A 26,386-nucleotide genomic window follows, 5' to 3' on the forward strand; every position below is an offset into this window, starting at 1 on the left:
CCAGGTTCCAGTGCATTAATGCAGCTGCAAATGGTATGACCAGGTTTACAACCGTTTATCATGACCGGCAGACACAGTATAATCGGAAATACCCTCATCTTTGCCCTCGGTGCACGTTTATGACCCGTCATAAAAACTACGCACGATTCTGTCCTTGTGTGTAATTTCACATGCACAGAGTCTATTGTCAGACATGGAAAATCTTTTTTTTAAATAAACCGACAAATGGAATTTTAAAGTGGATTTTTTTTCTTTTTATTAAAAAAAAACAACCATACAATCAAAACATTGTGTATAAAAGACAGTCACATACGCTGATTCCACCTATAGCAGAAGTTACTGTTGTATTTGTCATCAACTACTCTTAAGCTTCGAGGCAACACTAAGAGCCATCTACTATATGAAAATATCATCCCAAAAATGTGAGGCATATTTTCCTCACACTCTACCAGGATCATTTTTAGATGCCGGTTAACGCTGCCACTTGGAGCACCCTGGATGCTGATTGGTGTGTTTTATCTCGGAGCACCTTCACACGAACCAAACAGAACCTCTGAGGCCTCTTTCTCCCGCCAGTGACCTCACAGAGGCAGATTGGTGAGGAGGCGTGTTCGGAGCACCCGGTGTTTGAAATGACAACTATCCTGGTTCCCCCTCAAGTGATTTAGCCACCGACGAGTGCACAAGCTCTAAAGTAAACATTTTCGGTGCAACTAAACAGGATGAATCCATATCGATTTCAGAAACATAAACCCATCTGACATGATAATAAAAGTATACACAGTGATTCTGACACCAACTTAACACCTGGTTGTATAGCATGGACATGAAACATCATGTGTAGTTGATCCTTTCAAAGTGAGACACATCAGTTCACAGATGTTGGAAAACGGGGGGGAAATAAAAATGGTTCAACGCACTCAATAAAAAGGGCTGATCTGTGGCTGCTACGTTTGCTATAGATCAAAAAGAAAACAAGATTCAGATGAGACCGTCAGCTTCACCATACACAGGTTGAAAGAGGTTCCAAGTTATATTCGGTTTGATTTTTCAAAAAAAACCCTATAAATTTAATGCGTGCTGGCACAGTTCAAAAACAATTTTTTTTTACACAAAAATCACCAGGCTGTCCCATTTATCTTTCTTTACCATCTTCATTACTCAGCTGCCTCGTGGATTTGATAAATGTGCAAATATTTCATCTCCTCATCACTACTCATGTAAGAAATAGCTCGTAAACCAAGTATAATACATTTGAAAAATAAATACGTCTGTTTTCACGCCGCAGAGTTGGAGCAGGGTGTCGTGGAAGCAGCTATGAATGGATGCGGGGTCTGATCCATCGGAGAGCACAACAGTTTAAACGAAATCAGGATGCAGTGGCCTCATTTACCCCAGAAAGAAAAAGAAAAATCACTTTTGTTTAAAAACACCCGATTCGGATTCAATAACTGAATCAAAGCGCAAAGAAGCAGTGACGATCAGGAAGCAGGGAAAACATTTAACATTCACAGGCCAAGGACGTCAGGAGAGATATTATCATGATCCTGTATTCTACTGACTAACCTCAATTATTCTCCAGTATTGCTCGTTCCCAAACTACACTGGACCTGACTCCAGCCACAAACTAAATCTGAATGACGTTCGATCTGATAACTAAGGCTTGTAGTTGTGAAGAAAGACCAAAAACATTGACATCAGTGACCATGATTGATACTGTACCTCTCTCGCTGTGGTTGTGAAAGCTCTCAACCACTAGCATGAGAGTTCCGGTGAATTACTTTTTGAAAACAAACAGAGAAGACATAACACAATTTGAGCACCATTTTTGGCTTCTCCACATCCTTCTTTGGTGACCAGGAATCAGAAAAGCTTTTAGGAGGGATGAAGAGGAGCAGATCTAGTGTTTGATTCCTGGATGAGGAGGAGAAGAGCAGTGCTGCGTCTTCAAGGCTCCTCCAGAGAACAGTAAGGCTGAGGTGAGTTAGTCCGGTTGCAGCGGGTCTGTGTTGAACAGTAGCTCTGTCCACCAGGGATGAAAACTCCTTGGCAACATGTCATGAGCACCTGCTATCAGTTTGAGAGTCACGAGCAGTCTCAGATTAAAAAAAGAAACCACATATATATCTATATGTATACATCATATATACATACTTGTACAAAAAGAAAGAAAAAAAAATTCCCTGAAGTATTTCTCATGTTTTGTGTTGAGGTTTGGAAAGGGCTGACGTGTCAGTGACTCCAGCCCATGAGGTGGCTGACACGGGCCTTTTCAGTCATACGCCGGACCCGTCCTGAGCGGGACATGCCCAGGTTGAGGGGGTCCTCCTTCGACCCATGGCCATCGTCCTCTGACTCGTCCCCGTACAGAACTGTCCTGCGGCCCTGGTTGCGCGTGTTGACCCGTTGAGACTTGCACCGTTTGCGTCTTGGACTGCTACCTGCTGCTACTGCTACTGTTGTCGCGGACCCACTCTGTGCCTCGTCACAGTTGTCTTCGTCTTCATCTTCCTCCTCAGGTTCCTCTTCTTCCGGCTCCTCCTCTTCTGGCTCCTCCTCATCCTCCTCCTCTTCTTCTTCTTCCTGAGTTACAGCCACCGGTTGTTGCTGCTCCTGCTCTTCTTCTTCTTCCTCCTCCTCCTCCTCTTCGTCATCATCCTCCTCCTCCTCCTCATCTTTCTCCTGCTCCTCCTCCTCCTCTTCTTCCTCTTCCTTCACAAGAATCTGCACACGTGCTCTTTTAGGCGTCTGTGCCAGGTCCTCTCCTCCTTTGTGTCTCCGTTTCCCTGAGGCCGCCACCTTACTTTCAGCCGGCAGACGTACCGATAGACACGGGGCTTTGCTGTAGTCGTGATCTCCCCCCTCCATGTACTTCTCCTCCTCAGAATCAGAGCTGTTGTCGCTGTCGGATGATGAGGAGGAAGACGAAGACGAGGAGGATGATGATGACTCGGACGCGGAGCTGTTAGATCCGGACGCCTCCTCATCGTTGTCTGACTGCAGCACTTCCTGCCCAGGGCGCTGTCTGGAGCCGTTGCTCTGATGCAGATTACTCTTTCGCCCTGAGGCAACACAAGAGGAAGGTGGTTCATTTCTGCATCATTACTGTTAACACCATACAGAGATGAAAATTAAACTGTAGGTAGCACATATTTCTTATACCTGACTTCTTTGCTGGAGTGGCTCGGCTGCGGGTCAAGCATTGCGGCTTTGGGTTTCTGCTCCCGCTGCTCGTCCCTGAACTTGGGGAAGAAGGCTGGCTGTCTTCCTCCTTTGCTACACTGCTGCTTTGTTGAGCTGCAGCAACAACACAGTGAATATGACTAATTATTCATTATTAGAACTGTATGATTCATCACAACAAAAGGAGCTACACAACAGAGGAAAAAGACACAGCAGTGCAATCGTACCTTTACGTGGTCTCTGTGAACGAGTCCTTGATAAGGTCTGAGAATTTTTTGGTTTTGATACCTTCCCTGACTTGTGCTTCCCTTTAGACCTGGACAAAGGAAACAAAAAACATAAGTAAGAAGCAGCATTTCAGAAGTTATGAACAGCTAATAATGTAATATTTACATTATCTGAGTATGTAAGACTTTGAAATCCTTTTAAACCACTTACTTCTTACCAAAAAAAAAAACAGACACAATTTTTTTTTTAACCATATTTTGAAACTGATTTTCTTAAAAAAAGGCCTTGATTGAACTGCGGCACAGAGATATTTGTGGGCACTGCACACACCCTGCAGACAAACTGAGTAGGCTGGAATTAAAAAGATAATTTTATGATGTGGAGTGCTGTGTCGAGTGACAGATTTGTGCTTTGGTACCTTGAAGATGGACCAACAGGTGGTGAACTGCCTCCATTGTGAAGTCTGCTCCTGTAACTGAGTCTCTGACGATTCCGCCGTTCGTGCTGAAGGGCGGACTTGTAGTCGGAGATGATGGCGATGATGTGTTTCTCAAAGAAGGCTGACAAGCTGAGGGTCATGGTGTAGATCTAGACATAAAACAAGAAGATTGTTATGAAACAGACTACTACTTTGCAGGAGCAACATACAGCACACAGCTACATTACAGCATGTTTTAAATCAAACACATGCTACTTCACCTGTGATTTCTTGTTAGGAGTGTAAGCTTTTGAGTTGCTGAAAATGAGGCGGACGTCTTTGGCAAACTCCATGGGGTTTTCATAACTGGCTGCGCCGAGCGTCTCCGACACTGATCCCAGATCCATGGGAGTGTCAATGATGTCCCGATAGTCCTGAACATAGCCAACATTCATTTTAATTGACTAATTCTTTTAGATTATTTTTGGCATCAGTAGACCAATGACTGCATTTGCAGGATTTTTTTACCGGATACTCGAAGGGATCCACAGCCTGCCTGAAGGGTTCTGAATCTTGGGAGACTATCATGCGACGCACCAGCTTTTGACATTGACCGTGCCACACTTGAACATCCAAAACCACACCCCGGCTCGTAGAATTCGAGTTTGCTCCCTGGCATAGGGGAAAGGAAAATTAAGACTGGAGCTACAGACTGATTTTAAGTTAAGTACTGAGATAAATTCTTGTGCAACACTGAACTCTGGTCCTAATTACCCGATGTCCTGTAGATGTGCCAGGATTGTCAGAGTCAACGTCCAAGTCCTGCAGAGGAATATAAGCCCTAATGTTTATTTACTGACAAAACAGTAATCTAAAGAAAGAGCAAGAACTACAGTGTAAACAAATATTTATATACTTTAAACAGAACAGCTATCTCACCTCAGCTTCCCCTCCACTGCTGACCTCACAGTTGAGTTTGCGATACAGATCCAAGATGTCTGTGCAGCTCTGGTCCCTGAAAAAGACAGAGGGCCAAAGAATCAGACTCGTGTAGAAGGATTTGTTACTGTAACGCAACATCCAACGTAACATCCAACATTTAAGTTTTAATGAGGGGACTGTATCTCAGAGGAGTCTCACCCGATGAAGTGCAGGAGAACGTCAGTCACCACCTTTGCGGCTGCTACAATGGGGCTCTCGGGTTCGTTAAAAGTGCGGGCATTGTGTTCAATGTAGCGCACCTCCCACATTAATGCAGAGATCCGCCTGCAGCAGAGAAGAGCATCAGGAAACTGGAAACTCGAATGTCAGCAATTTAACATCAGGACACTGAATTCATGGGGAGGAACAAATGTGTCTGTGTGCAGCTCCACCTGTAGAAGCGGTTCTCTAGTCGTTTGTGGACGGTGCTGAGGTCAGTGAGGTAAGCCACCACAGTGCAGTACAGAGAGTAGTCCTGCAGATTCACCGGTGATGCAAAAGCCTTTGCGACGTCTGTGGATAAATGGTAATGAGATTAAAAGTGGCAAATTGACATTACACACTGAAACAAACAAACTGTTATCAGACATCTGGTGACCGACCTAGAGTAAGAAGCTGATCGATGCCATGGAGGACTCGCTCACAGTCTTCATCCCGTGTGTGAGCTCCCCATTCTCCTTCTTGAGGCCTGTAGAGCAGAGCTTTAAGCTCCTCCTCCGCCACCTCCACCCCATCACCCACCTGGTCAGGTAATGCAGCTGACGGAATCACAAAAATCAGAAAAAGTGGTATTTAGTTAGTTGGACAGCACAGACCGAAAGAACTGTAAAGTGGTGAGCAGCAAAAATCTGATCAAATACTTTTGTATGCAGCTAATAGGTTCTATTTCCATAAGACAATCACCTTTTTATCAATGTCAACCATTAGAATGTAATAAAAACATGAAGTATTATTAAAAAGTTAATATAAAAGTTTTAATTGTGAATCACAGCCCCTGGTTCTGGATTTACAACCACTGCTGTTGTCCAATTTTTCTGTCCGATGTATAAAGGGCATTATTATTATATTGTGAATATATTTTTCTGCCATTTAGTTATACAATATACAAATATGTTGTTAAAAAATAAATGATTGATGGTTATTTGTATCTTAATTCATAATAAATAAATTCCATTAAAAATAGTTACAGATTCATTAACAAGTGGAACTCTCATATAAATACTGACCTTCCTCAGGAATAGGCTCGATGTCCCAGGGACTCATCCTCTCCCGCTCACTATTATCCCACCTGATGGAGGAATAGAAAACAGAAATGAGTCTGCGAATTCAATCATGCTGCAACAGATAACGATCTTTTATCTCTTAAGTGACATTGGGTCAACAAAGAGGAGCATCATATTAACAGAAAGCTTTGTTGATGTGTGATGTTGGAGCAGAACACTTAAGATACACAGACGTACTTTACAGCATAGCACTGAAACAGGCTGTCTGGATACTCCGGCTGCAGAGGCTCCTGGTCCTCGACAGAACCAAACCACCAGGCGTCATCAATGATGCTGCGGAACCTCATGCCTGTCGAGAGAAAAATGGGATCCATTGTAAGTAAATGACAGTACACTCCAAATGACAATGAACACAACAAGTTGTTAACAATTCACTTCAAAAGAGTTGGGGATCGACTAACCTGGTTGCCAGTTGTGCTCTTTAGCTTCGTTGTAAAACTGCTGCAGCACCAGAAAATCTATGACGTCAGGCATGTCATGGTACCTGGGGATTGTGGGAAATAAAAGGAGTAAAATACATGCACCGACAGATTTCAGCCTTTTATAAATCTTGTATATACTTAATAAAAATACACACTTTAAAGAGAAAGACTCATTGGTCATTTTCCCTGAGACTGGGTCCAAGACAGCCAGTTTGAGGCAGCAGAGGGTGGGAGGTCCCACTTCATACTTTATTCCAACCACCTTTACAGATTCCTGGTCCTGGAGGAGCAGAAGAAGAATTTTAAATGAAAGTGTAAACTCAGGATAAGGAAAAAAAGAGCTTCTCAACTAAAATAAAACTATGGCTACAAACATAAGTACATTCTCTACTCGTTTGAATTGAATCTAATTTGAGACTGATAATGATGGAGATTTGTGGTGATATTCTGCAAACTCATGTTGAAATACATGATTCTTGGAACCCCACATAACTTGTGGAGAAATGCGACAGGGCTAGGGCATTTATCGTACATGGTGACGGCAGTAGAAGTAGACATAACCATCAGAGTGTCAGTTTTAGAAAGTTACCAGCAGCCGTTTTCAAACAAACAGCTTCAATGTTAGAACAAGTGAGGGTCTGTACACTACACTTGAAAAAAAATGAAACAGTGTCTTACCCTGAGGTTGAGTCTGTTCCATGGCTGTTTCTGAGGGTTAATGCTGTAGGCCTTGGCCCTGCGGACCGCCCGCACATAGGCTTGATGGCCTTGTTTGAAGTAGATGAGCTGGTGGAGAACATAACAATAGATCAGAATGTGTGTAACACAGTAATGCATTGTTCCGTTTGCTGTCAAGAGTAACAATCTGTACCTCATCTCCCATTTGGGGAACAAACGGAGAGCGGTGTGGAACAGTCTCCATTATCCATGATGGTGGCAGCCACTCCTCCGCATTGAGTCCGGCCAGAGAGGACGTGGGTTTCTGAGTATTTACAGTTAGTTAGAATAACATCCAAATAAAGAATCTCTCCTGTAATTTGACTCAGGCAACAGTGAGACCACATGTAAAACCTGGAGCACAACGCACACTTTCAACTAAAGGCCGACGCATGCTTCTGCGTTTTCACGGGCCCGGAGATGCAAGAGCCCTTCCGGGCCCCTCACGGGCCTTCCTACGTCCTTACGTGCGTCGGCCAATTTTTCTAACTAGATGGCAAAGCCCCACAAGCGTCACCCGCCCGCAAGGGCTGTGATTGGTCGGCTAACTACATCATTTCCGGAGTCGCATTTCCGGTTCATGCCCGGAAACCACGGAAGATTTAGAAGAACGAATATGGACCAAATAGAAGAGCACTTGGCAGAAGAGATCCGAAACCATGTCCACTAGTATAACCCGTCACTAACCGGCGGATTTTTCCGCCAGAAAAAGGCTCTGAGGAGCCACCGTGGCGATGTAAATAAATCGCTCTTCTTCGTGCCACACGCGAAGAAGAGCCGACTTCGACAAAAAACATTACTCCGCCTAGTGTTCTGGCGGGGAATTGCATGGCAACCCGCGCAACGGTTGGAAAACCATGAATGACAACGAGTCCTGCGTTACAGCTGCGTGCTTGCGGTCCCCTGACAACGCAGAAGCATGCTCCGGCCTTAAGAGAGCAGCTCTTGTGCTCTGAGTGAAGAAGCTAAAGGTCGTGTTAGCTCACCTGTTTGGTCTCTTTGGGCTTCTTCTTCTTCTTCTCATTTTCCTTCCTCTTGGGCTCCTTTGCCTTGTCTTCGCCTTCTTCTTCCTCCTCTGAGCTGCTGTAACCGGTTGGCTGTACGGACCTCCTGGTTGGTCGCTTTGGCGGCTGGAGGTTGATACCAGCATCGGCTGTCCAATCAGAATACTCACTCGAGGAGTCACTAAGAACGAAAGAGGTGCGTTGTTAGGTCGACGACTGTCACTACAACCTGAAAAACACTGTTCACTTTAAAAGTTATCAACCTGGAGCTGCTTTCACTCGGCCACTGAGCTTCAGCCTCAGAGGCTTCACTTTGCTCTGCTGGTTCGGCTGCCTGTCAACAAACAGAAAACACAGTTAATATCATCATCTATAATTAATAGACTGTGTTTCTTTCTGGCTTCATGACTTTGTTTAAATTTTTTGGGCAATTAGATACTTTTATTTAAACTTTTAATACATTTGTAATTCCTGTTATTTAGTTTAAAAAAGATCTCCGAAATATCAATTCAAAACATCATACTTAAATTTATGTGAATATGAAAGTTACAGAAACTGACAACCTTGTTTAAAAACAATTCTAGATACAACATGTGCCACACATCTCTGTCGGCCATGTTTGAATACGTAGAGCGGAAAGTCAAAACGTACTTCTCCTTCACTGTCAGAGTCTATTTGGCTGTCAGAGTTCCGTCGGTTGCTGGAAGTTCGACTCCTGGTCCCAGGACGGCGGACTTGAGCTGAGCGGGTCTGATAGGCGTGGCGCTGCTGCCTTTTCTTAGTCGGCCGCCGGGAGCGGAGCCGTGAGGCCAGTAGATCGCTCTACAAAGTGACAGAGGAGGGCGGGGAAAAGAGAGAGAAAAAGTGAATTGGCGTAGACTGTATTTTTTGATTTGGGGACAGCAGCTCTAAGATGAAGAATAACAAACCTTGGGTGAACATGTGACTGGCTTCTTCCGTCGCTCTGCATTGTATAGTGAGCACTCCATGTCACCTTTGGCTCGTCTGCACTCCTCCATAACTCTAAGAAAAAGACAAAAAAATCCATTTCCAAAAGTTCACTATACTATATATCTGCTCTCTGCAGTGTCTTATTTCTAATTAATTTTCATCCACCTCACCTGAATACCCCATTCGGCATTTCATTGACCATCACCCTGCGGCTCCAGGCCAGCAGGTCCCTCTCTGTAGCAACTTGACTACGCAGGGCATTGTGCTGCATCTGCCAAACACTGTCCATCTGCCTGCTTCTGTGTTGTCCATCAGCTGAAGAGGAGTCCACATCCACTGCTGCATCATCAGCTAAGAATAAAAAGGAACATTAGAAAGACAATGCAAAAATTGGAGGAAATTATCTTTTGGCAAATAAATGTTAATACGGTTACATCTAGTATCCACAAAATGCTCATGCTTATAGTAAATAAATAAAACACTGTAAAATTTGATTACAAATCTAAAGCGAAACATACCCTCCGCCTCTTCAGCCGGTTCTTCGGCATTCTGACGCACGTCCTGCTCGTTCTGTAACTGTCTGATGAGATTGTCCAATATGTTTTCTCCATTTTCTGCCGTTTGCAGGCCCAGTACCTGCTCAACCAACTCTCCATCATCTAAGTCACAAAAAGACAGTTGCTGGGTCAACATCTATGCTAAATCAAAACAGTGCAAGCATTCTGAATGATAGGACAAATGAGGGAGCAGGTTTTACTGTTAGCAATGTATCCAAGTTGAGGGACGAGCTGATCCTCCTTGCAGTTCTCTCTTCCTGGCACCAGGCGCTGGTAGGGAGGAGGGTGAGGATTCCCATCAATGTCCACGAGGAAGGCTGGAGGCATGAGGTGAGGGGCCTGTTGTGTCTGCTCATCCAGGACGTAGCTATTAGAGTCCCGAATAAGAGGCCGGTAGTCCGTGTGAAAGAACATCTGGTCAGGAATCTAAATTGAATCCGGAGCATTTTTGTGTTGATTACGGAAAAAAGTTACAACCCAAGATACACCATGTGGCCAAGCTGTGCAGTTACCTTTTCGTATGCTCTGCTGCAGCCGAAGCCAACGATGAGCAAATGGCCGTGAGAGTCGGTGCAGGCAAAATGTTGTCCATCAGCTGAGAACTTGCAGTCAAAAATAGCACCGTGGCCTTGCCCTTCAATCTGGAAACAAACATTTTAACATGAACTCTGTGATGTAAAGAAACACGACTAGCTGTAGGTTCGATTGACGATCAGTTACCATGTTGAAGAAGTTGCGGATCTTGGTTCCTTTGGTCAGGTCCCACAAGTAAATGTTGCCGTCGTGGCCGGCTGATAGCATGATGCGGGAGTCAAACGGGTGAGCCTCCAGCACATACACCTCATCATCGTGACCCTGGAATAGACCGAGCACAAACAAAGGTGAAACATTTGTAAAAACTCTTAATTTTTCTTATCTTGAAGGAGCTGCACAGGAGAAACGTCCACTTAAGCCACTCACAGATAAAACGTGCAGCAGCTGTCCAGATGTTGTGCTCCACACTTTGAGTTGGTAGTTTGAAACTGCTGTGATGACTGTGGTATCTCCACGGTCCCAAGCCACCATGGTCACCACCAGCTTAGTTTTATCATCCCCATTGGCAACAGTGCTCCTGGAGGAAATTATGCCATCAGTTGAGACACCGATGTATTTACAGAGACATGTAACTGTTCAACTCTTTTTTTATCTTACCCAGGCAGCCTTGCAGCCACGTCTAAGGTGACGCTCTTCCACTCTTGTTGCTGGTAATGCCAGATCTTGACTGTGCCATCACGACTGCCGCTTACAAACCTTAAGCTGAACAAACAAACACATTTAACTTTAGAGAAAACACAAAAACACAGTTTGAAGTCCATACAGATCTCAGTACTCAAACTTACCTGTCACTGTTATTGCTAAACTGGACGACTACAACCTTGTCCTGAAAACAGAAGAAACATATTTTAAGTTACACCTTGTTTACATAAAGTTTTATTAACAGGATGATGCAGCTATTGTGTTTTGTTTCTTACCGTGTGGGCATCCATCTCAGACACCTTCATGGGAGATTCAGCACCAAGGTAATAGACTCTGATCATGTGATCAGTGCTACCAGTTGCCATGAACATGCCACCTATTAGCAGTGAACGGATGGAGATGTTAGTGACACAAACACATTCGGAGAACATGCATATCTGTAAAGGCATAAAAGCTCTTATGTCACTATTTATGTCTGACCAGCTGGTTTTATTACACTATCAAGACAATTCCTGGTAAACTAAAGAACTGTTGTTAATAATTAAAGTATTAAAAAGTACAGAAGTTACCAGGAAAGGAAAAACACTCACCACTACTGAAGGAGGAAGTGGAGATCTGTACTCCTGGACGTGACCGCTCAACAAACTTGACTGGCTGATCACTGTGGAAAAGGAGAGAAAAAGTTCAGATGTAGTTATTTCCATTCTGTGAAAAAGAACATCTAGAAAACAGTGACAAAAGAAGTTTTAAAGGCTTACTTGAATTTCATGCTGAGTGAGTGCCACTTCCAGAAACACACCATACCATCTGCACCTGTGGAGGCGAGGTACCGCGTTGTCCCTTTGACAGCAGGACAAAACTATAGGGACGGAAAGTCAGGGGTGATTAGGCACAAGAGAAGACTGACCAGAGTTTAGCATATAATACAGTTATAGAGGTATTGTAGTGAGTGGGGTCTTACATAATTCAACCTCCGCGCTCAGTATGTGTTCGCACCATTGTTTACGTAATGCGTTCGGCGTCAGGCTCCTGCGTGGGTGATGACGTCGACCCCAGTGCATGCTGGGTGGCGTGATGACGTCAGGGGCCCGGCGCGACGGGAACGTAGTGACGTCCGGGACCCCGGGGCATGCTGGGGTATTTAACGCCATCTTGTTTGTTTTGATTGTTATGCTAACTGATGCTAAATAAACGGAGCACCACTCGTGTTCCAGACTGGATGGAACTTGTGATGTGATTTATCTCAATTTCCACACTGGTGACCCTGACGTTCGTTTGATTGACGTTTTTCACAAACGGGACCTGACCATGGCTGTGCACGCTGTGGCCCTCAAACTCCCCGAATTCTGGGAAGCATCAGCTTCAGCATGGTTTGCCCAGACGGAGGCGCAGTTTGCCCTGCGGGACATAACAGCTGACACAACACGTTTCTACTACGTTGTGTCAGCTCTTGGAAGTTCAACAGCATCCCGGGTGGTGAGTCTGCTGAAACACCCTCCAGCTACGGACAAGTATGAGGCACTCAAAGCTCACCTGTTAAAGACTTTTGAACTGTCAGACGCTGAGAGAGCCAGCAGGGTTTTCTCCCTCCAAGGACTGGGTGATAGCAAACCATCTGAGCTCATGGACCATATGCTGGATCTCCTGGGGGAGCACAGCCCCCATTTTCTTTTCACCCAGCTTTTCCTGCGTCAGCTGCCTTCCCAAGTCAGGGCTGCGTTGGCCAACACCACAATCACCGACTGTAGACAACTGGCTGAAGAGGCTGATAAATTTTTTGTGGCGAGTCAAGAGCGCTATGTAATGGCCGCGTTTCTGGCACCGCACGGCGATCCAGTGACCATGGAGGATTCCACACTCATCGCAGCAACCTCTTCTCGTCGGCAGCAGTCTTCAGGTCGGCAGCTACCTTCAGGCCCCCAGCAGCCTTCAGGTCGGCAGCAACCTTCAGGCCCCCAACAGTCTTCTTCAGGCTTGTGCTTCTACCACGAGAAGTTTGGACCGAAGGCTTATAGATGTCGGCCGCCCTGCAGGTTCGGCGGGTCGGGAAACGCCAGGGCCGGCGCTCAGCAGTGGCCATGAGTGTCGGCCACGTCGGCAGGCTGCTGTTTATCCGGGACAACATCTCCGGACGACGTTTCCTGTGCGACACGGGAGCACAGAGGAGCGTCCTGCCTGCATCCCGTTTGGATATGGTGACCGACAGTCACGGGCCCCCGATGGAAGCGGCTAATGGGACTCCCATCCGCATGTATGAACTGAGGTACGTTGAGTTGTGTTTCGGGGGGCATCGGTTTGGCTGGGATTTTGTCACGGCAAAGGTCGCCGTTCCCCTCCTTGGCGCTGATTTTTTGTGTGCCCATGGACTGTTGGTGGATGTAAAGAACCGCCGTTTGATCGACGCCGCCACGTTCTGTTCTTATACGTGCACACTCGGCGGGGCTGGCTCCATGGGACTGTCTAGCATGCTGTCCACACCGGATGACTTCCACCGGTTACTGGCTAGCTTTCCATCACTCACTCAGCCCACTTTCTCCGCGTCTGCCATGAAGCATGGTGTGGAGCACCACATCGCCACTACTGGTCCACCCGTCTACACCCGTGCTCGCCGCCTCGACCCGACCAAGCTTGCGGTGGCTAAGGCCGAGTTTTCCAACATGGAACGCCTGGGAATAGTCCGCCGATCCGACAGCCCGTGGGCGTCACCTCTTCACATCGTCCCCAAGCCTGGTGGTGGCTAGCGCCCATGTGGCGACTACAGGCGGCTTAATGAGGCAACAACACCTGACCGATACCCAGTCCCGCACATACAGGATTTTTCAGCACACCTGGCCGGGATGGTGATTTTTTCTAAGGTAGACCTCGTCCGGGGCTATCATCAGGTGCCTATGCAGTCACTGGACATTCCAAAAACAGCGGTGATTACGCCGTTCGGGCTTTTTGAGTTCCTAAGGATGCCGTTCGGACTTAAAAACGCAGCCCAAGCTTTTCAACGCCTCATGGACTCTGTTTTACGTGACCTGCCTTTTCTTTTTGTGTATTTGGACGACATTCTGGTTGCAAGCACGTCCGAATCTCAGCACCGGTCGCACCTCCGAGTGCTTTTTGAGCGGCTCAACCAACATGGCCTGATTGTTAACCCTGCTAAGTGCCAGTTTGGTCGTTCCACCATTGATTTCCTGGGACACAGAGTCACTAAGGATGGCGCAGTCCCTCTCCCATCAAAGGTGGAGGCGGTCACACGTTTTCCACGCCCGCTCACCGTGAAAGCCCTGCAGGAATTCTTCGGCATGGTGAACTTTTATCATCGGTTCATCCCTCGAGCCGCTCCGCTCATGCAGCCCCTGCACGAAGCCTTGAAAGGCAAGCCCATGCACGCTGTGGACTGGACTGAGGGCAGGGATAAGGCTTTTGCTGACACTAAGGCAGCCCTTGCGCATGCCGCTATGCTGGCACATCCTTCTGCCACAGCCTCCATCGCCATCACCTCAGACGCCTCGGATTACGCTGTCGGGGCTGTCTACGAGCAGTGGGTAGGCGGGGCCTGGCAGCCACTTGCTTTCTTCAGTCGACAACTGCGCACCAACGAGCGGAAATACAGCACGTTTGATCGGGAGCTGTTGGGTCTCTACCTCGCCATCAGACACTTCCGTTTCCTGCTGGAAGGTCGACACTTCACCGCTTTCGTCGACCACAAACCGCTGGTTTTCGCCATGGCCAAGGTGGCTGAGCCGTGGTCCGCCCGCCAGCAACGTCATCTGTCCTACATCTCCGAGTTCACCACGGATTTACAGCACGTGGCCGGTAAGGACAACCAGGTGGCGGACTGCCTGTCACGGGCTGTGGCAGGAGCAGTCCATCTTGGCCTGGATTACGGCCGCATGGCAGCGGACCAGACCACAGATCCAGACTTACACACCCTGAGGACCTCGACTACAGGTTTGAGGATAGAGGACGTCGTGTTTGGGGAGGCTGACACCACGCTCCTGTGTGACGTCTCCACAGGCAGGCCTCGGCCGATCGTGCCCACGGGATGGAGACGCCGCGTTTTTGATGCCATCCATGGCCTCTCCCATCCTGGGTCAAAAGCGTTGCAGAGACTGGTGGCGGCGAAGTTTGTTTGGCACGGCCTCAAAAAGGACGTTAGAGACTGGGCTGCCACTTGTCTGGAGTGCCAACGGGCCAAAGTGCACCGACACACTAAAGAGTTGTTCCCGGTGCCAGAGAGGCGGTTTGATCATGTCAACGTGGATCTGGTTGGCCCTCTACCCTCCTCTCATGGTTTCACCTACCTGTTCACCATGGTTGACAGGACCACCCGTTGGCCTGAGGCTGTGCCACTGACATCGCTGACATCCGTGGAGATGACACGGGCATTTATCGGCACCTGGGTTGCCCGCTTTGGCACCCCTTCGGACATATCCTCTGACCGGGGTGCGCAGTTCACGTCTGAGCTGTGGAACACGGTGGCCCAGAGCCTCGGAGTGAAACTCCACCGCACGACTGCATATCACCCGCAGGCTAACGGTCTCTGTGAGCGGTTCCATAGGTCGATGAAGGCTTCACTTCGGGCTGGCCTCAAAGACTGCAACTGGGTCGACAAGCTCCCGTGGGTGATGCTGGGCATCAGAACTGCACCAAAGGAAGACCTGCAATCCTCATCCGCGGAGCTTGTCTATGGCCAGCCTCTGCGGGTCCCAGGGGATTTTGTTCCTACCTCCAACGTCCCTTGGTCTGCGGCTCCCCAGCGGGCCACGCTACTGGACAACGCAAGGCTTTTCGCACCTGTCCCTACTTCCCGGCACGGCCTCCCTCAGTCACACATCCCCGCTGGGCTTCAGAAGGCGGAGTACGTTTTTGTTCGCCACGACGCTCACAGGGGACCACTACGGCCGCCCTACGAGGGCCCATTTCGCGTGTTGGAGAAGGGGGACAAACATTTTGTGGTGGACATGGGAGGCAAACCGGAGCGACTCTCCATTGACCGCCTAAAACCAGCTCATCTGGACATGGCTAAGCCTGTTGAAGTAGCCCAGCCCCCACGACGCGGGCGGCCTCCAGTTATGCATCCACCCCCTGTTCCCCTTCTTATCAAACCTCCCACACTCCATGCCCCACACTCCTGTCAAGGCGGGATACCTGCCACAGTAGTGTCTCCTCCACCCCCTCCAAAACGCAGTCGTTTTGGCCGGTTAATACAACCACCTGTTTGGTGATATTTTTTGTCTGCTATGGTGAATTCTGGGGGGACGTGTGTAGTGAGTGGGGGACTTACATAATTCAACCTCCGCGCTCAGTATGTGTTCGCACCATTGTTTACGTAATGCGTTCGGCGTCAGGCTCCTGCGTGGGTGATGACGTCGACCCCAGTGCATGCTGGGTGGCGTAATGACGTCAGGGGCCCGGCGCGACGGGAACGTAATGACGTCCGGGACCCCGGGGCATGCTGGGGTATTTAACGCCATCTTGTTTGTTTTGATTGTTATGCTAACTGATGCTAAATAAACGGAGCACCACTCGTGTTCCAGACTGGATGGAAGTTGTGATGTGATTTATCTCAATTTCCACAGTATAGTGATATTATGTTGCTTACAAAAAAATTGCATTTGCTGTATAATCCAGGTAATCCTTTGTTTTAACTGGAACTTGAGTTGTTGGAATAAACCCTGAATCATTAGTCTCACCTGAATGGATGTGATGGAGGCAGCATGGGCCTGCAGAACCATGATGGGCGCACATGTACGTAGGCACCACACTCTGATCACTTTGTCACAGCTGGCTGAGGCGATGAGCGTGTTCTCGTGATTGACAGCCATGTCACAGATCTCTGCAGCATGGCCACGGAGTGTTGCCAGGAGCCGGCCGTCATCTGTGGCCCAGATTTTCACCAGGCAGTCATCTGAACCCTAAAAAGCATAAAAACATGAGGAAAAATATTAAATATTTGAATGGTTTGCACAGGTATGACTTGACAGATGGAAATTAAACTAGCGGGCAAAATTAAAACAAGTGATCACAGCTCACCGTAAATATCCGACGACCAGTGCGGTCAAATGCTACACAGTAGACCGAGGATAGGTGGCCAAGGATACGTTTGTGTATCTTCATGTGTTGGTAGGAGGAAGATGGCAAAGCTTGTCCAAAACGAGCTCTACCTGTGGCCTGTCGAGCACCCATGATGGACACTTGATATAAAAGACATGCAAGAAGGATTAGTAGAGACATTTGACTGCTAAAGCACCTTTAACTTAATTTGTCTAGGGATTCTTAAAGGATAAAAAATTTAAACGTTTCACACACCAACACTGGGAGCGTTTCCATCGCTGACTGGGGGTTCTGGTGGACGTCCCCGGTGCAGTGCAGCAACAGCTGAGCCACTGCATACTTTGTGGCTACAACCTAAATTACACAGATGGTGGGTTATAGATACTGTTAAAAATGACTAATAATGAATTAGGAAACAGATGTGTTGCCAACAGACCACACAAACTATGGTAATAAATAAACTATGGTAGATGGGAGGAATATTCTCACTTTTGATGGTGCGAAGCAATGACTGTCTTCCCAGACCCAGAAGTGTTTGGACTCCAGGAACACTAGGTGGGATCTCCTTCTCTATGAGCGGGCCTATTCGCTGACAAACACGCAGCAGATAGTCCGCAGGAATGTGTTGGTTCAAACTCACCTGCAAGAATCAAACACTGCTGTTACAATGTGACAAAGCATTCAACAACACACACAAGAACATTGGGATTTTAGCAGCATTCTCCAAAAACATGTAGAATAATTAGTATTAATAGATATTATAGAGATTTTAAAATCAGACCATGATTAATAAGTAAATAATAACTTTACAATTCCTTAAAAAGTTATTTACTGATAGGTAAGGACAACAGTTGGGGGAAATTTACACAAGAAAGACTAGAAGTTTTAACTATGTATCCATCTAGATCTACTTAAACATCTATTGGTTTTCCCTTGAAAAAAATGCAAAATAAGATTTAACTTCAAAAAAATGTTTTAACATGTTTGCCTGATTTTAGGCCTCTGGCGGCTTTACAACAATATGAAACCTTTTTTGTAGGTGTGTGACAGTCAAAATACCAGTTGGCATCTAAATGAGTTTTTATTTTCTCTTAAATTGCCTCTCCACAGGCAAACAGAATTGTCAAACATGTAATTTGATCTAGAAACTGCAATAAACTCTCAGTAATTTAAGTTAATCATTGTATAAGGGGATTTGTTTGTATTTACAAGGTGAACTCTACAATAAAATTATTAATTTTTAAAACAGCTGGGTACTTTTATATAAGTATGTAAGTCCACTTCCAGAAATGAAATGATGAAATGTTCAGGCTGGTGATAAATATAAATTGTGGTTTAAGTGTGTGTTGCACCGCATTGAAAAACAAACCAGCGAGAAGGAAGAGGAGGGACTAATAAGGTCATAGCCAATCAAAAGAGTCTCTTGCTAGTCACTCCAAAGCACAACTGTCATCTGATTCGCTGCAAGAGCAAAATGACAGCCCTCTAGATGTGGCTCAGCCTATCACGACCTGTCCTCGTCCGCTCCCTCCGCCCACTGGTCCACACAATAGTAAAGCCTGGGTTTAGTAATTCATCGACAGGCCTGCACGAACACTAATGTTTAAATGATTTTAATAAAAATAAACATTTTATCGCCGAGACTTTTCCACATGATCAATCAATATAAACAAACAAATCCGCTGTGGTGATTATCAAATAAAATTCGAGTTATGAGCCTCGTTTGATTAAAGCGTTAATTGTGACAATCCACACTCACCCAGTCCTGGAAGTTCCGCTTGGATTTCAGTCCGTCCCAACTCCATCGTTGAGGAACCAACTAAAGTTAAGAGACAAGCTTTTAAAAACACATAGCACCGAGCTGCTGCTAGCGTCCCGGAACCCGCTCCTTTATCTACCGTCGGCTAAAGAGGCTGATACTTGTAAGCACTTACACACCGATCGGATGGGCAGAAACACGGAAACCAGGCATGACAATAAAGACAGAAAAGTGCAGGTGAACCTACCTCGTACTCCTCCAGCTCCTCCACCAGAATCTAAACACACAGAGAGAGACACCGTTAGCATTAGCCGCTAGCACCAGCTGCTAATCTCTTCGATTTAAACCCGATAACCGGTTAATATCTCGCCAGTCGAAGGGTGTTACCTGCGCTGCCTTCTTACACGGTCCGGACTGCAGGAATCTGGCAATGAGGTAATACAGCTCTGAAAGGAAAGAGACGCGGATTAGCTTGGTACCAACCACTGGTTCCTAATGAGCCGAGCTAACAGTGGCTAGCTCCGGGATGCACTCGGGTTATTTAGCTTTATCCCCGTAGCGCTACTGCAAACTGTGCCAATGCTAAACGTGTGGTCGCGGGTTGAGGGCGAGCTCAGCACTCACCAGCCTCGGTCTGTGAACACTGGTCTCCTGCCATCACTTGATAGGACAGGCGACATTAAGAGACACTGATGTTTTAGCTTGCTCGTTAGCCGCCGGCTAGCTAACAGTAGCTAGGTGTGTGTAGCTAACACAGGCTAGTGAATGGCCTCCTCCTCTCTCGAGTTGATTCCAGACCACCTGGTGCTTTGTGCTAGCGCCCTCCAGTGACGCTGGGCCATACTGAACGTCATTTGTTGTTGAGAATGAAGAACTCTGATACATATTTACATATTAAACTGTACAGCAAAACCATTTCAGGCAGAATTTACCTGTAATTTTCAGCATTTAATTATGGATTTAATAACTTTATTTCCCCGTTAAGTCCCATGTTTATTGGAAAGATGTTATGCATTTGTAGGTGAACTGTATCATCTCATTGAAAACAACTGTGTATATTCTGTTAACATTGTATATGCTATTTCTATTCATGCATGTCCTCCTGTTTATAGTTTACTTAAGTTTTACTTTAACTGATGTTTCTATTGTCATTATCCCCAATGCTGTGATAACATGGCAAATTTCCCCATAATGAGAATTAAAAATGATTCTTTTAGATTTACACATGAATGTACTTAAGATTGTTGTGAAAATCTTAATCAACCCCACATTGTTTGGACTCATATTATGGATCAAAGCTGATCCATAACCTATTTTCTGACAAAAACACTGCGATCCTGTTTGATATGACGACTGTATTTGGAGACTGTTGCTCCGGGGATAGCATCTGGGTTTAATTCTGGAAGAGGCCTCCTTGACCTCGGTGGCAACAGAGAAAAGGTGCAGGTTATGTAGCAAAGTGGTAAATTGAATATTTTCAAGCTTAGTAGCCGGGACCAGATAAACCCAGAGGCTTTAACCATAAGAATACAATATATGACCGTGTCAAAAGGGGAACTGGAACAAATTCGATCTTTTCGGTTTGAGGTTAATTTGACGAAATATGCAACAGAATTTTTTTATAGTTTTAAGTTAGACATTCTCTAGGTGGATATTCATGGTCACTAATTTCTAAGATGTAAATACAGTTACAGATCGTATTTTGCAAGGGCCTTTTTTTTTGCACATTATGAAGGTGGTTATTTCAGCGCACTTTTGACTAACATTCACACATTTTAGCCAACCATCGTTTATGATAATAGAGATACGATCCATAAAATATATTCTCATTTGTCCACCTACCGCCTCAGAATGTCATCGTTATTGTATGTTGTTTCCTGCACACTGCAAAAACCACCAAGTCCTTGAGATATCTTGCACTGAATAAGAAGAACTAAGAAAAATAAAAAAATTTAAAATTGTATTTTAACCTTGCACCTATGTAGGCCAAGGAGGAAGGTCATGGATGATGTAACATCCAACGCAGCCTGGTACATCAACCAGATTGTTAATGGTTTTGTGAGTTGTGGTTTCACCGGCTCATTCTCTCAGCACTGTCTCTCTTCAATGGACATGGAAAGGAAATTCTCTTGAGTAGCATGCAAAGTGGTCTGTTCATTAATTGTGCTTGAGAGCTCTGGCAGTGTATGTTCACTTGAACATTGTATGAACTGGCTGTGTCTATGTGTGTGCTTAAGATAAAGCTTTGACATGCCATTACATTTGAGCTGTAATGTTCTGTCTTAAGAAAATAAAAGATTGAATATTGAGGACAGAGAATTTGCAATCCTTGCTGTGAAGTGTTTTTTCTCCAAAAATATTTTTCAATACATACTCCATTGTGTGTAATTGTGTGTTTAGTTACCTGAATAGATTTGAAAACTAGGCCTCTTATATAACATAGGTTTTTTTGATTGACGGTCACAGAGTTGCTGGTAGACTCAACAGGAATTTCTTCATAGCACTGTCCTCCTCTACCTGTTCTCACTCCCTGCTGAGAACAGAGTTACACACCTTACGCAGCGCTGAACACACCCAATTGACAAAACCTAGTATTGCATATCCAACAGACTGCAGTTCTTCCTTTTCAACGACCCACACATGTGAATCTTTGCAGACTTTTTGAATCATGCAAATAATAAGGCATTTCATTTATGGGGACATCAATAAGACAGTATATAATAATAGGCTACTGAAACAAGGATAAAAACAACAATAGTAAAAACACGCCTTCAAACAGGGCATGGCCACACAACTGGAGGCACAAATATTTTCTAGGTTCCGTGTTCTTCGATGTGAGACTTCATTACATTCATTCCTGATTAAGCACAGGTTTAAAATGCCATGCAATTATAGATGTTATGTCAGTGGCTCCGATGACACAGAAAAGCTGAGTCTAAGAGAAGTGATCGGTGGCATCAACAATCCAGGCAGCTGCTGAAAGTATAAACATGCCATGGGTGGCAGATTGATTTCAGCCCACACAACATTGCATGTTACCTATCCAGTGCCAGAATCTGTGAATCTGAGGGAAAGGGGAAAATTAATATATCTTAAAAAAAAGAAAGAAAAGCGCCTGCTGATTCACAAGCCCTAATGCAAATTAAGAAAAAGAAGTGCCCCTCACCCATAGGCTTTTGTAAAAGGCTCTTCCCTGTAGTGCTATCATTCATGGAGAAGCTTTTAGGGCCTGAAAAAATCTTTTGGAATAAGTCCCTCTTTCTTTCCTTTTTTATTTGAGTAACACCTTAAATTTAGCAAGAAATAGTAGTTTCATTATTTTGTGTGCAAACAGGCAGATCGATAGATATACGGTTTTATCTTATTTGATCTTGAGGCGTATTCCACAAATTTGTCTAGTCTACCTCGTATGCGGTGAAAACTGTTGTATAATATCCATCTCCTGTGACTGCAGGGACTCGGTCAAGTCTGATAAAAACAACTCATGTCACACCACTTGAGTAATTGGTTGGTTTTTACTTTTTTTCTTTGGGAACTATAGTTGCCTGCAACTTGAGGAGTGAGACACATGGGTATGAACCACTGCCAGGGTTTACTGGGAGCTGCTATCAAACTACTGTACATGCAGGGAGGCTATCACGCTCTATTCAGAGTTCCAACACGTTATGTACATGCAATTCAAAATATTGTTTTCTATATGTGTATCTCTGTCATGTTAAGATCAATAGGAATACATTTAATTTCTCTTAATGGGAAATAATAATTGCTTCATGCTGAATTGCAGAGTTCATGAACATGGTTTTTTACCAGGTACGCTGCTGAGCCTAAGACTGTCGTTCAATTTGAGTTCAAGTTAAATGTACTACAGAGAAACTATTTACTGCTTGTTTTCTTTCCCAAGTGGGAATGGAGTCTTGAATCATCAATGCAATAATGCTCTATAATCAATCCAATCTCTAGTCTATAATCTGCCAAGGAACATTTGGCATTGTGCCTGCTGTGTTTTTACAACTTTTACTGCAGGGCTTGTTTTAACGATGGAGTATTTTTCATTATAGTTTTGCAACTTTTAAGCATCTCAACTCTTTCCACAACCGAGCTGCACTTATTGACCTTAGGGTGGCGCTAAAGTGTGTGTCCACTTGTTGGATTGTATGACACCTGGCGCACTCATGCATTTGCCTATTACATTTTCAGAATAGTTCTGATCAGCCCGTGTCTGCCAACATGTGATGATTGGCTACATGATGGCCTTTTGAAAGTATGACTTATGGACCAAAAGACATGGTGTGACGCGCACACTCAAATCACAGCATATCAATGTATGTACATGTACATGTACAGTACATATACAGAACCAGACTCAGTACTGTTTCCCCCTGCTGAACTGGTATCTATTGCACTTCTTTCCACCCTGGGAGAGGGATCACTCACACGTGGCTCTTTCGGAGGGTCTACATTTTTCCCCTGTTCAAAGTTTTTTTTGTTAGTTTTCCCTTACTCTTGTTTAGGCTTAAGGAAAGAGGATGTCACACCTTGTTAAGCCCTATGAGAAAAACTGTGATTGATGAATATGGGCTACACAAATAACATTTTAGTGATTGATTGAACTGGAGGATCAGGAAAGTATTACTTAAACACACACGCACACTGAGTCATGTTTCCACGGCTTGAGAGGAGGTTGCATTGACCTACATAGATTTCTGGAGGACACCTGGAGGCTCTAACCTTAACCATAGTTACAATTTGCCTAATCCTAACCCTTCCCCTATAACCTAACCCTAAACACATTTAGGCACACACACACATATTTACCCAGCCATCCTTAAAAGGACTTGGCTGCATTGGCTTCCATTTGGACCGTCAAACCAAAACTTTATCCATAACCATGACCAATTTACCCTAACCCTAACCTTAACATAATCACAATTCACATCTGACCTCCAACCATAACCAGGACCCTGGAAATGATGTTTAGCCTATAGGATTGAGATTGGTCCCCACGAGGTCCACTGTTGTGGACGACGTCTGTGTTTATGTTGGAAAAGGATAGTGAGGCAACCACGCACGCACACGCACACACATACACACTCACACACTCACATGCACACAAACTTTATTTAGGAACATATCTAGTCCAGTGGGCGGGGCTGTGAGTGTGGACGCACTGGCTGCACAGAAGTCTTCAGCCAGCCCTCGTCTGTCTGCCTGTCACTGTGTGTGTGTGTGTGTGTGTCAGTGGACGGGACACGTTGTGTGCACCGCTCTGTGGAAAAACGATGTAAGCCGTGAGGTGTGAAGTGTGTGGGCTGTGTCGGGCTCTGGGCTGGATCAGGATCTGCTCTCTCGATAGGCTGCCCCCCCCCCCTCTCTCTCACACACACACACACCGGTGAGAATCGACTGTACACGGAGTCGCAGCGCAGTTTCATCTGAGGGAAACTTTTTATGCGGGGAATATAGGACGTCGTAGCTTTTTTTTGTGTGATCATTTTGCCGCTTACAGCCTCTTTCCCAGCGGTCCCCGCCTGGCTCCCTATACAAGGTAAGTTTCCTCCTCCTCAACAGCGTCTGTTTCGTTACTTCTACCCACAAACCGATCTCCACGTTAGCGAAACAATTTACGGTGTCAACAAGTAGAAGCTCTTCGGGAAAAACAGAGTTCAAACTCACAGTCTGTTTTATCTCCAAAGTTTTGACGCGACGTAATTTGCTTCACAATATTTACAGCAGTCGTATAAAAATACACAAAACACGTTTGTTTTCCTCAGTGGGTATTTGGACCGTTTCAGGGTAATTTGCTAATGCATTAAAGTCAAAGGGTGCTTGTTCTTCTGAATAACTGTAAGCTGACGGCACAGTGTATTTGAATAGGGTGTTTATTTTCCTCTGGTATTAATTCGATGAGAGGCAGCGTGCTGTAAGTTATTGATACTAGACGCCAATGAAACGGGGGTGGGATGCCCTGGAGTGTGTGTGTGGACCTGGCTGTGTGGAGAGCAGCTGCTGGTTATCTGTATGCACAGGCACCTTATCATATGTGGGGCATTCAAACATATTGTATGACTCGAGGAGGGTGGAATAGGACTGTGGTCTACATGTGGTTGAGCAATCCACATGGCGCTCTTGGGCATGTAGAGATATGACTACTCAGACAATTTCAAATTAGTGGGAGATGCTGGATTATGCGATTGAGCAAGAGCGATTTCCTAGTTAAGGGTGTTCAGGCAAGACTGGAGTCATTGGAAATCAGGTTTTTTGACTGTATGTCAGTGTCTGCCTATCTGATGACAAGTGTGTAACTTTGGTCAGGACTATGGTGCCATGAGAGGAGCCTGATATTTTCCATTGTCCAAGGGATTGTCCTGTGTCCTCATGTACGTTCCACTAGTGTGGAGGCCTGGTCCACTCTGTCTGCTGGCAGCATCAGTGCTGAGGTTGGCCCAGCAGACATAGTGAATAGTGATGAGGACGTGTGCTGACAGCCGAGTGGGACATGAATGGCTGTCCCAGGACTGACTGTACTGGAGTGTTAGGCACCACACTCCTTTTTACGTCACGGGCCACCCTCATGACTCATGCAATCTTCTCCTCCCTTCCAGTCAAACTCTTTAGTCCTGCTTTTACAGTACATTTTGCAAACTGCATTTTTATCCTGGGCTTGATGAGTTGGTGCGTTCCATTCTGGATTAAAGTCTGCCCCTATGGAGGTCAGAGGTTAATCATGATCCTCATCCCCTCTGTACTGTGACTGCCCCCTACTGACAGGCATCTCACTCACTATATGGATGTCTATTTCTGCCACTTGTTACTGCTCTGGCAATGAAATACATATATTGAACTGCAGACATTACCAATCTTTTAACAGTCCACTTTTACTGATACTGACGTTTTAGAAAATTGCTACAACAACCTGTGACATACAATCAAACATACAACCATCAGCCAGCACACAGTCCAGTCCAGGAGTCCAGAGTCTCTTCTGCACTCACAATATGTTGCAACGTCATAATTATTAAATTTGTTTACTTGAAGGAGCAGCCGCCCACGGAGTTGTGCACTGCATATGCAGATGCTGTGGTTGTTTTTTGTTTGCCTAGTAACTTACAACAATTGTTTGTGGGTATCAGGTTGTAGAGTTTAATAGTGTATAGTGTGGTTTATATAATTCTTGGACTGTGTCATAAATAATCTTAATATTAAACTTATTTATGTACATCTATTTCTTCATATTTTATAAGTCACACTACATCATTACTCCTGTATGGCTTGGAATATCACTACTTTACTCTGTCTCAGTTACAGGTTATGATTTTTCTCACTTTTATTCCTCGTTTCTTGTCAAATTTCGTCATGTCCTTATTTTTCATTTAGCTACACTCCACTGCTGTTTCAAGGAATATCAGTTTTCAGCATTATATTTCACCTTCAAGAGCAAATCAAGCTTGGGGCCTGATGGAGATTTTTTTTTTTCTGATCATTTTGGTTCTGTTTGCGCTTAAGCAGTGTTGTATCTGGGTTTTTGTTCCTCTTTCCTGAAACTATGCTATGGTGAAGGTTAGTTAACTGATGACACACAGCCTCCTCTCTGATGTTACAGAG

General features: G+C 45.3%; 1 protein-coding gene across 1 annotated transcript; it reads right to left on the bottom strand.

The window, feature by feature from the left end:
• Positions 1 to 262: 262 nt before the first annotated feature.
• Positions 263 to 19,549, bottom strand: brwd3 (bromodomain and WD repeat domain containing 3). The gene is made up of 40 exons (XM_061085699.1): positions 19,409 to 19,549; positions 19,172 to 19,230; positions 19,032 to 19,061; positions 18,785 to 18,844; positions 17,515 to 17,665; positions 17,281 to 17,379; positions 17,005 to 17,165; positions 16,665 to 16,886; positions 11,739 to 11,839; positions 11,571 to 11,641; positions 11,256 to 11,356; positions 11,124 to 11,164; positions 10,936 to 11,040; positions 10,705 to 10,855; positions 10,465 to 10,599; positions 10,257 to 10,385; positions 9,945 to 10,170; positions 9,706 to 9,846; positions 9,358 to 9,538; positions 9,166 to 9,259; positions 8,888 to 9,058; positions 8,500 to 8,570; positions 8,219 to 8,417; positions 7,387 to 7,497; positions 7,194 to 7,301; positions 6,671 to 6,795; positions 6,495 to 6,577; positions 6,271 to 6,382; positions 6,037 to 6,098; positions 5,413 to 5,568; positions 5,203 to 5,323; positions 4,970 to 5,095; positions 4,769 to 4,844; positions 4,604 to 4,651; positions 4,358 to 4,501; positions 4,111 to 4,263; positions 3,830 to 3,999; positions 3,411 to 3,499; positions 3,163 to 3,297; positions 263 to 3,062 (listed from the first exon to the last, which is right to left on the bottom strand). Exons 1-40 carry the CDS (start codon positions 19,440 to 19,442, stop codon positions 2,233 to 2,235), a joined length of 5,382 nt encoding a protein of 1,793 aa, XP_060941682.1. The 5' UTR covers positions 19,443 to 19,549; the 3' UTR covers positions 263 to 2,232.
• Between the last annotated feature and the right edge of the window lie 6,837 nt (positions 19,550 to 26,386).

This window comes from Limanda limanda, chromosome 14 (assembly GCF_963576545.1).
Source record: "Limanda limanda chromosome 14, fLimLim1.1, whole genome shotgun sequence".
NCBI lineage: Eukaryota > Metazoa > Chordata > Actinopteri > Pleuronectiformes > Pleuronectidae > Limanda > Limanda limanda.